The sequence below is a fragment of the Convolutriloba macropyga genome, unplaced genomic scaffold (genome assembly GCF_964194025.1).
Source record: "Convolutriloba macropyga unplaced genomic scaffold, txConMacr16.3 SCAFFOLD_1449, whole genome shotgun sequence".
Classification (NCBI taxonomy): Eukaryota; Metazoa; Xenacoelomorpha; order Acoela; family Convolutidae; genus Convolutriloba; species Convolutriloba macropyga.
In genome coordinates this window covers 38,890-50,373 of record NW_027451491.1, presented here as the reverse complement: position 1 = coordinate 50,373, position 11,484 = coordinate 38,890, and the positions used below count along the sequence as shown (strand labels likewise).

Sequence of the window (11,484 nt, the reverse complement as noted above, 5' to 3'; positions counted from 1 at the left end):
ATCATCATCATCATCATCATCATCATCATCATCATCATCATCATCATCATCATCATCATCATCATCATCATCATCATCATCATCATCATCATCATCATCATCATCATCATCATCATCATCATCATCATCATCATCATCATCATCATCATCATCATCATCATCATCATCATCATCATCATCATCATCATCATCATCATCATCATCAATCATCATCATCAGAATTTCGAAGTGACTTTTGCAGAGTCACTTAACCATGCTTAAAACACGAAACGCACATGTTTTAAAATGATGAAAGTCAACGAAATTCAACTTCTAGCTAAGTAGCAACTTCTGGCCTTTTAGCTTCTGGCACTGCAGACTTTCGGCATTTTAAAATGTGCGCGTTGCGTGTTTTAAGCATGGTAACGTGACTCTGCAGAAGTCTTTTCAAAATTCTGACTTAATATCTCGAACCGCTTCGCGGTTCTCGATAAACGCCAAAAATTCTCAGTGACTTCAAGCAGATTCACGAAACCATTACGTAACATTACGTAACCATTACGTTAGATAAACTTAATAAGTGTGCGCGTTTTACCGTAGTGGAATGCCTCGTAATTGAGTAGATCCTCGATTGAGTCAATGGGGAGTGTGGCTCTGTTGACAGTGAGCATGGAGGTCAAGCTGGCAGTGTAGAGAGTCAACATCATGAGAGAGAAGAACCACCAAGAGATGGCTGTCACCCGTGACGCCATTGATCTTAAACACAACACAAAAAAAATAATATGCAGATTAGATTTAATAGGAGACTGTAAATGACGATATTTCTATTGTTTTTCGGCTCTCAGGGCTCCAAGACTTTGTTATAAGAATGGGTCGAAATGGGAGCACTTTTGCCGAGATCCCACTCTTTCCACATTCACCTCTTTTGACAACCGAATAAGATGGAAAAATTTTCGACTTGCATTGTCAAAGTATCACCATTGCAGCCTCAATTTTTTGGAGGATGAAGTTTCAACTAAATAAAACTATATAATAGTGTAAAATAGAATGGCAAAAAATGGAAAAAAAGAGAGTTTATTTAGGGTTATTTAAAAGCTTGCGCGCAATACAGCAAAAAATAAAGAAAATTTGTTCAGGACTTTTTGCTAACGAATCTTATATTTCTTTCAGTTACCTTGGGTATGTCTCAGGTCCTTGTGCAAACAGACAAGCCAGTCCAAAATACAGACAAGCAGTCACGCTTGCCAGTGGGTCATCTTTAGAGTTGTAAATGCCAAACACATACAGACAACTGGAACTAGCCAAAAGACATCCCAAAATGACAGCCCAGACCTCTTTCGAAAATGGCATCACGAATGCCAGAGTATGAAGCTGGACTGATGGCTTCTTGTATACTACTCCCAAGTCCACATTCATGAAGGGTTGTGTGAAAGAGAGAAGGGCAGTTCTGGGCGCATTGATGGTCAGGTCTGCAGCCGCCATGTCTGCTCGGCCGTACAGTACCTTATAAATCACATAAATTCCATTGGACATTGATTTTTACCCTATATCGCTAGCTGAATCGCAAAAAGTTTGAAGGAAAAAATTGATTCCTGATTTTGTAAATCAGCGTGTAAAACAACCGTGTTTCTTTTTTTCATACACATTATATTCTTTCTGAAACCGTAACTTTAAATACCAAGAAGTCTCTAAACTTTTGTCTATGTTCAATCGTACGATACATAAAAAAACAAAATTTTTTATCAGGCTTTGTAAATAATTGCTAGCCCGGAATGGTATAGAATTTTAGGTACACTGATAATTTAACAATGATTTTAACGTCTGACAATACATAAATTTTTGGTGAAAAATCTGCGAGCAAATTGACCTATATTATGTAATATTGGTAAATAATAGTGATTTTTTTGGACATAGCATTTTTCTATTTCCGACCTCTTACCTTGTCGGTCACAAGTAACGGTTGACCCAAAGTCCCTTTCCTAAAATTATGCCAGAAATAAGCGGAAAGGAAAGCGTTGATTTCATTTTTCCCAAAGTGTTTATTTTTCGTAAGAAATCTGCTGCAAATGTGATTTTTTTTACAGAAATGCTGTGCAAAATTTTTCGGCACAGGATTAAAAATTCGAACATATGCAAACTTTCCTCGCATTCAGCGTATTTGTTGAAAAATTATTTAATTTATCCGCTGACACCTCGACCCGGGCTTTTTTATAGGTCAACTCAAACCCTTTAAACTGTTCGACCCACATTCTTATCATATCCAATATGCATCACTCTATAACAACAAACTGTTATCATATAAGTGAGGAGTACACTGACATTCGCAGCATTGACCTACCTCTCCAACCATCCCGTTCCATGTTCCGTTCTCATCAGGTGCCCCGTAGTTGCCCCCTGGGGACAAATAAAACTCGTACTCGAACGGAATGCGCAACTGCATGGCCTCGATCAGGTCCCGAATGTAGCCCACTCTCCTTGTGTTATTGTCAAGGTCAATCAGGTCGAACAAAAAGGGCTCTCGCAGCACTATCATTTAAAGGGATCTTCATTATTGCTCAACTATACTGTTATTTTCCGGTTTATTTAAAAAAAAACATTATTTTTGAGAAACTTATTGCTAAAAGAAAAAATATATTAAAAATCAAATTTTCTGGGGTCTCTCTCATTATAACTTCCTCTTAAGGGACATAGTTCCCCTCCGTACCATAAATGGTTCTACTTCTTATCCACCCAATTCACTCAACCTCGCAGATCTTAACACCAAATTATTTCGCCCCTAATTTAGCAGACAGCTCTACAATGATGTTTTCTCAAATAAGCTGATACTTTAATCCCAATTTTGGTTGTGATAGTTTCATATCAATTCGCACTGGCCATTGAGGCACGGATTAATGATTACAATACCAACTGTAATATTACCAATTATACAAAGGATTAAAATGAGGTGAAATGATAGTGGGGTGAAATAATCTGGCTGAAATGATATGGGGTTAAGCAAATAGAGATGAGAAAGCTGGACACCACCATAAAAATACCTTGGTGGGATTGGCTATAATTTCGTGGGTGCAGTGAAGACCCAGTTTTTTTTCTTAATAATCTTTTTGAAAAAGTGTTTAGATAGTTTTGGCAATGAACTTTAAGACACTGACAGATAAAACCTTCGAAATGTCAAATTCCTTGTTGTGATAACCACAACTATAAGCGTTCACTCAAACAGATTTCTTGGATCTTTATTTTATCAGCAGCTATTGTTTATTTATTCACATTTGCTTCAATTTTTCTGATTAATCAAAACAAATCTCGTTTATCTATTTATTGGCAAAATATTGTATTTTTAAGCATCAAAAAATATTCAAAATTACAAAACCAAATATTTTATTGCTGCAAACAAAGTTAAAATTTTTTCCTACGTTAAAAGCAATCAATCATCACGCTAGAAACGTTCGTCACTGAAAACCTTATAATGCCAAGAAACGAAAAAAAATTACAAAAACTAGCCCCTGATTGTCAACAGAAAAAATACCTCACAAACGCAAAAAAATGAGAGCAATAAAGCATTTTTATAAACTTCTCAATAAATTCGCATTTTTATAAATTTTTGATGTAGAAAAGAGCAGAACTGGTGAATATATACAGAAATCTTTTATCTCAATATACTATTTAATGCTATGAAGCAAATAAATTTTTTTATTAATTACCCTTCAGAATAGAGCACCAAAAAAACCAAAAACGAAGAAAACAGTGAAGAAAAATTAATTAAATTAATCGGAAATAATTAGTGCTTAAGCGTAAAAACCGTAAACTGCAAAAACCTTTAAATTCATCAAATTTTTGTGGCATAAAGAGAGCCAAAAGCAATTATTATTGATATTAAGCCAAAAGTAAACAATAAAGCAAAAAAATGGGTGTAAAATCAAAATAAAGAAAACAGAAAATTTTGCGCATTAGTTCACTAATATTTCCTAAAAAGAAACAATGTCGAAAAGTCCAATAGCTATACAATGACTACGTTTAATCGGTTTATTTATGTCTAATGAGCACACCAGGGAGCACTATCATTACAAAGACCAAATTATAAGAGTACAAAAAGAACATCAAAAACAATCAAAATTGAATTCATTATAAATTTACCAAAATTGAGTCGAAATCAAAAAGTCTTCAGTTATCAACTACAAACATTATATAGGTTAAATTTTGTCATGATAAAAATGTTAAACAAACAAAAGAGAAGACCACAAAAAGAAGAACAAGGCTTTCGAAAAACAAAAAGCAGTAATATTTTATTGAAAAACCATTAACCGCCCACTGAGTGACTAAAAATGCAACCAGGATCTATTAAATCATGTGAAATGACTTCTGTAGCGTTTGACCAAAATATGACAACCACAATTAGCGAAAAGTGAAGTCAACGTCCGTTGTTGAAAAAATCGCCTTAAATATTTTTGTCCAAAAAAGCGTTTGATTGCCTTAGATTGGGGTGCTATCGTTTAAAAGTAAACAAAATCCTGAGTAAAGGAAAACAGGGTAATAACAATTTGTTTTTTTTACTAATTTCAGCTAAGTTAACTGGTCTGCTAAAAACTTTTGATATAAAATAATGGAGGCCTGGTTGCTTAAGGATATTTAAAAGCCACCAATAACGATTTTCGGGTGAAAAAAACATCCCCGCCCTTATCAGCAAAATCTCAGATCTTAAAATACACTAAAGTGGAAAAATTTGTTTACTCAATCTGATATGAATGATCTTTTTTACGGTGTAAAGTGTGTAGAAATTATTTCAACTAGTAAAATCGATTTGAATGCAAATTTAAAACAAGAGGTTTCGGTAATGTGCGTTCGCACGTAATGTTCGGACCCCGCCAAACCACATTAGTAACTTATCCGGTTACCAAATGAAGAAGGGATAGAAAACTTTCAAAAACGAGCATACCATTCAATAAACCTCTAATGGAATACAATAATGCCACGTTATACAGCGATGAAACTTGTTGTTAATAGGACTACTTGAAAAGACAAAAAATCAAATAAACTTTAACTACGACCAAAACTCGATGCCTATATTAAAAATATCATATTAAAATCAAACTCGCATCAGATAAAACCTAAAAACATCAGTTAACCTATGCTTCATTAGAAAATATACGGGACCTGTCGTCAATACGACTGGGCAACAGGTCGAAGAAAAAGGGCAAAAAAGAGCAAAGTTTAAAAACATGTTTCTTCTTTTGAAAACAATTAATTTCAAACTGAATAATATCATTAGATATTAAAAGAAATAACTAAATTTTTCATTTATAGCTCCATAGGAAGCGATAGAGACCTGTCATTACCCAGTGTACCTTAAAATGACTACAAAAAAAGAAAAAAATACCGGCAAAACAAAAAAGTTCAATTTCAATTAAATTAATGCAAAAATGGCAGTGAAGCCGTTAAGAAAGTGTCAATTTGAGCATTAAAAATGTTCAATGGCGCAAAATCTCCAGTTTTATGACCAATGGGACTTAGCATTAATGTTATCATTCAAAAAGAAAACAAAAATCCTTTAAAATACACAAATATCAAATCTCATAGAAACAGTAGTAACAAAGCCAAGAATTAAATGGTTCAAAATAAAACCAATATCAGGGTTAATTTATAGCTCACTGAAAATGGTTTATGGCCTGTTTTTACAGAGACTATGTTACGTATCGACCGATAAAAAATTTTGATAAAGGCGAAGCTCAAAAATCCAAATTTGTTTTTGAAAACAAATACTTTCAACACTCATAAAAGACAAACGAAATCAACAAAAAGTGATGAAGTGAATTGCGACAACTCCAGAAGCCAATTCAGCTTGTTTTTATTGAGACTAAGCCACTAGATTACAAAATAACAACTAATACTGTCAGAAGCCAGAACTTCACAAACATTTTTACGACACCACAGTGTTCAAGGCACTATAAATATAAGATGTTATTTGCAAGAACTGTAAATCATCACTTACGTTTTATGTGAACATCAGAAGCCCATTCTCATAGACTCACAGGAAATGGGTTTCCGTTTATTTTTACTAAGAAGACTACGCACGAATTTGAGGGAAATAAGGTAAAACTGGCAAAGTTCAAAATTTTACTGACATGTTCTTAAAACAAATAAATTCAAAGTCACGAGAGACATTAGATAACAACTGAAAGCAACGTGTAGGTTATTTTTAACTCTTAGGAAATCAATTGGATCTCTGATTAGGGAAACTAAGTCATTGGACTACAAAATAGTATAAAAATTGAAAGCAAAACACAAAAATGAACATAAAAACATAAAAATATTACAAAAACAATTTATTCCTTAAGAAATATGAGCTTAACTCTGAAGCCGTATAATTTGGTCGTTGCGACTCAACTGTCGTCAATAATTTAGCCAGAGTTTGATTTTATTGTAAGTAATTTAAATAAAAAAATAAAAATACGGAATTTTTTTCTAAAAAAAAGTCAAGCACCATAAAAATCTAATTTTTTTTCAGCAAGGATCCAAGGTGAGATTAAGGTCAGCTCTGGTATTGTTGCACGGCTAAGAAAACACTCAATTGTTCAAGTGGTTGCGAAATAGATCAACTTTGAACAAAATTTTACAGTATATCAAAAGCAATGATTGCATTTTGAATAATTATTGTTTAAGTTAGACAAAAAACTGGTATAATTTTAAATCCAGAAGACTCTTAAAGCCATTGGAGTACAACTAGCGCTCATTTTTCGGTTACGAAGATTATGACCGAAGTTTTAATTTGTCTGAATCCAGCAAGTTTAAAGAAAGTGGTCTGAAATCATATGTGGTCCAAATTTTGAAACTCTGAATTTTGAAAAGTTAGCATAAATTCTGGACAAAAAACTCGAATCGATCAATAAAACCTGCTTGCTCTATCTTTAAATTTAAAATTAATGACACTACCGTTAACAATTTTGACATATTTTAGCAAAATTGACGAAAATTTGGCAAAAAAAGAAAAATCTGAATAAAAACAACGGAATATTGTCTACTATTCAGAAGATAAACCCCCATAACTCCCTGTAAAAAGCGAAAAATCAAAAAATCTTTTTAATTCCATATTCTGCGCTGCACGGGCACTCATTTGAGTATATATTTCCTCCCCCCACTAAAGTGGGTCGGAACAATAATAAATCTTAATAAGTCTGTTGTCACCTATTTATAGAAGGAAATACCTGAAGTGGGAAGATCTCACAAACGATACTTTATAAAGGAAAAAACTGGTCCATAAAATTCAAGACTGTTTCCAGATCTGATAAAAAAGTGGTCGCTTTACAAATATCTGCTCACTTTGCAAACAGCCGTTTTATGGGACATTTCGGCAAAAATTTTTTATACTAGCACTTAGTGGGGAATGCGTGATCGGAGGTTACCTGGGAATGAACTGCTAAAAAGTTTAAGTTTTGCTAACATAGCTAAAATTTCTCGAAAATTAACGCCTTTAATCATTTCAAACCTCAACAAAATATTACGTAATAGCGGGATATATTGTTGAAATGTGAGTTAATAAAGATCCCTGTTGTGATATTGAGAAACACTGGACTCTCAATATTCGAGACATCTGGATCGTCAACATCACTACTCCCAACAACGACTGGAATAACCGAACAGTGTAACAGAAACAAATAATACAAACAAAAACACCGCCGTAAAGTAAACAAACTCAAATCTGACATCGCGGTCACTTCAATTTCTGTCCCCTTTTAAATTCAAATTATTTCCTCGAGAACTGATTAAAATTCAGCGGAGTACTATGACTCTTTGGGATAAATGAAGCCACTAATCTTTTGAAGCATTTTTGATCCTTGAAAACATAAGAAATAGTCCTTAATATTCGAGAAGTTAGTCACTTTGACGGTTTTGAACCATTTTCAACAATTGATCGAGCTCACTATTGGGCAAAAAGAGTTAGTGACGGGGCTAATTATGGCCATTAAAGCATCATAATACTCTTTCCAAATGAAAAGCTTGTTTTAATGGTGCCAAGCAAAAATTTCGAGACGAACTTCTAACGGACTTAAATGCTTCTAATCGAAGATTATAAAATGCATTATATCTTCAAAATCCGCATTTTTACTTTGATTTAAGATTTGTAGAAATATTAAGAAGGAACAGGAAACAAACAAATTTTGCAAAACAAAAGAACAAACAAAAGGAACATGAAAAGAGGTAAAATCTATGACAATAACTCGTTCTCTTTGAGGATACAAATTAGTCAGTGCGTAGTGATGTTGCTCTTTGTTTAAAAATTTATAGAGAATCATTTATGCGACCCTTTGGAGCAATTTGTGGCGCTAACCTCCTTAATAATAAATTTAATCTTTTGCTCATTATTTTTGAGCTGAACAATGCTTTTGCCCAAATGCGTCACAAGCTTTGTATTGCATTGCATCCTGTATTATAAAAAAGGAATTAGATACTTTGAGAACTCAGCCTGAGCAATTTATATACAAAAACTTACAGCTCCAAAAAGGCGAAAAAAATATTTTAGATTAATTGTTGAATGCAATATCAATCGCTAAATGAACTGTGCTAAAAAATTTCACTATATTTTACACCATACTCTACTCGTAGTTGTGTCTTTGCTCTTGATTGGAGTTTGTTTCCATGGAGGAATATTTTTGGGGAAAATCATCGGCCCGGGCGCATAAATAGTCTCGCGTGGTTTTTTAAAAGTTATCTAATAAAACCTTAAGTGTATGTGTGCAAACAGAAAGTTAAATATTTATCAAAGAAAAAGAGAAATGGCCCCGCATATTTATTCTCCAACTTCTGAAAAAGTTGAAATATCAAATTTACTTTTCGAAGCAGAATAAAAATAATACTCGAAATGAGATTTGATGTGCCTTTTGACATTGTTACGCAGTAAATGAACGAATTTCATCCAATCAGAATCGAGTATTTCTAAACTTTAAAATAAGATTTAAATACATTCTAATATACGTAGAAAGTTCCGAAAAAGTTCATTCAACCTAATTTTAAGTAAATATAACCAATATATGTATCGATTAAGCTGGTTTTCGGCTTAATATTTTTAGGTTATCTAGACAATTGTCGATTGAATACGAACTGATTTTGACGTCAATGACATCAGACGAAAAAACCTGTTAAATGAACAACAAAAATCTTGCCGTCTAAATTCCACTTGTTTCTTTGTACGTCTTAATGCTTACACGTTGTCGCTATACTTACATGAATCAATTCAAAAATATCGAACTTCTGTTATTTCGTCAGAGTTTACATGGTGCCGCTCCTTATTTGAGCCGCCTTTAGTGTATATTTCTGTTGCCTAATTGTGGTGATAAATTATTAAATAGATTTAGCATTTCCGTTGGTCAAATATTTTAGACAAATACTTATGAACGCTCGCCTTGAACTAATTCACGTACATTCCTAATTTACATTCTTTTCCTTTTTCGTGGACTGAATTTCATTGCACAATAATGACTACAGTAATGGACCGAGGAAATTAATTGCCCTGTGGTTATTTGTGGCGCTGACGTGGACCACTTTGGAAGTCCAGTGATTTGGACTACTCAACATGGCCTCCTATGGTGAGAAAAAATTGTTGCGTTCATCAGACCAGTCGCTGGCAGGAAAAAGAAACTCCAGGGACAGCGACTGACAGTGCTTCTCAACAAGAACATCAGGCAGCTAGAGCGAAAAAAAATGAATGTTCAGTAATCGCTGGATGGAAGACTGTAATACAAAACTTTTTGCAAACGTTATTGCAGTAATTGGCTTTTTTTCAATTTAGACGGCAAGAAACCCAACCCGTGAACTATTTTTTTGGATCTTGCATGGGGTACTAAAACTTAACTTATCTTTGTAGAATAAAAAAAAAGGTAAGGGGCCCCCACAAAGACAATTTTTGACACGAAAAAAAATCGATTTTGAAAATTTTTGGTAAATTTACCAAAAATTCGAGAAAATTGATACAGTCGGTTTGTATATCAAAAAATTACCTCTGATATAGGAAAAATCGAGAAAACATTATGCTAAATTGTTCAATTTTGAAAATTTTTGGTCAATTTTGATGAAATTCCAAAAATTTTATAAAATCAATACCGAATAATGATAAACCGTATTTTCGAAAATAAAGTTTTCCAATTTAGTGGAATACCGTTCCGTTTTCAAGAATTTGCAAAAAATGACCAAAAATAGAAAAAATTGGACAAAGGCATAAATTTTTGACAATGTTGTCAAAAAATCAATTTCTCCAACAAGAAGACCGTACTGAAAGCCAAGTCAATATCAGTACTGGGCAAGTCTAATTCCAACTCTAGATATCAGTACTGATTCAGAGCTATGACCATAACACATTTAAGACTTGTCAGACTTGGCCAAGACTTGGCAAGTCTTAATAAACGTCCAAATTTAAGGTTCAGTACGGGATGTTCGTTAATTGAGTGTAACTCAATACACAAAAACAGGTTGTGAAAAAATTATCGAAATCACTATAATTTTTCCTCGTCACTCGTTTATGTACCGTTTCGTCCTTGTCCTTTTCGTCCTTTAACTTTTCAATTCTCCGTGTTCCGTTTTTTTAATAACGGCGCTCTCCCAAAACTTCGCTTTTCGTTTCCTTCCGCTGCTTTTCTAGATTTCAGTGTAGTATGTCATATGTGATGAAGTATGTTGTTGTTTTTGCTGTAGTATGTTGAGTATGCTAGTATGCTGGTTTAATTCTTATAGCTTTCTAGGGTGTGACTTACTTTTATTCTCGCGTTACGGCTGGGTTGTCCTTCGACTTTTCAACATTACTAATTTACTAGCCTTCCTGTTGTAGTATATTCATTTTGCTGCTTTATGTTTGTGTACCTGTATTATTGCTAGTTGGTTTGGTCTTGTTGCCTTCTAGGGTGTGACTTAAGTTTATTCTCGAGTTAGGGCTGGATTGTTTCTCGACTTGTCCAACTATCTTAGCCTACAAACACACTATTGTAGTTTATTAAATTTTGCTGTAGTTTGTTTATTAACGTTAGTATGCTGATTGTTTGTTACGGTTTGGGTTTTGCTAGGATGTGACTTAAGTTTATTCTGGAGTTACGGCTAGTAATTTTCTCGACCTTTTCATCCTTTTAGTGTACTACTTAATTGTCGTAAATTAGTTTGCCAGTAAATTTGTCGTTATAGCCCCATAATGAACTATACTAGATTGTCTTGCAGTAGCTTCTCTCCTTCTTCCTAGGGTGTGACTTAAGTTTGTTCTGGAGTTACGGCTAGGTTGGTCGGTCAAGTTTTCGCTGTGGTATGCTAACATAGTTCTTTCCAACCTCATTTCCCGCCCGTTCTTTCCCACCGTCGCGTTTCGTTGCGTTGCGCGTTTTTCACCTGCTTTCCCGCACGTCCCGTTTCCGTTCCGTCGCGCACTGATTGCTCGACTTCTCGTTTGTTCCGTTCCCGTTGCGTCGCGCGTTGCTCGTCCGACTTCCCGTCTGTCACGTTTCCGTTTCGTCGCGCGTTCCTCGCTCGACTTCCCGT

At 34.3% G+C, this 11,484-nt stretch overlaps 1 protein-coding gene across 1 annotated transcript; it reads right to left on the bottom strand.

Moving 5' to 3' along the window:
* Nucleotides 1–574: 574 nt before the first annotated feature.
* Nucleotides 575–2,519, bottom strand: LOC142356741 (putative glutamate receptor; the record flags this gene model as incomplete). Its single annotated transcript, XM_075408541.1, has 3 exons — nucleotides 2,318–2,519; nucleotides 1,154–1,482; nucleotides 575–735 (listed from the first exon to the last, which is right to left on the bottom strand). Coding segments are annotated over exons 1-3 (685 nt in total), but the record flags the coding sequence as incomplete, so codon positions are not given.
* Between the last annotated feature and the right edge of the window lie 8,965 nt (nucleotides 2,520–11,484).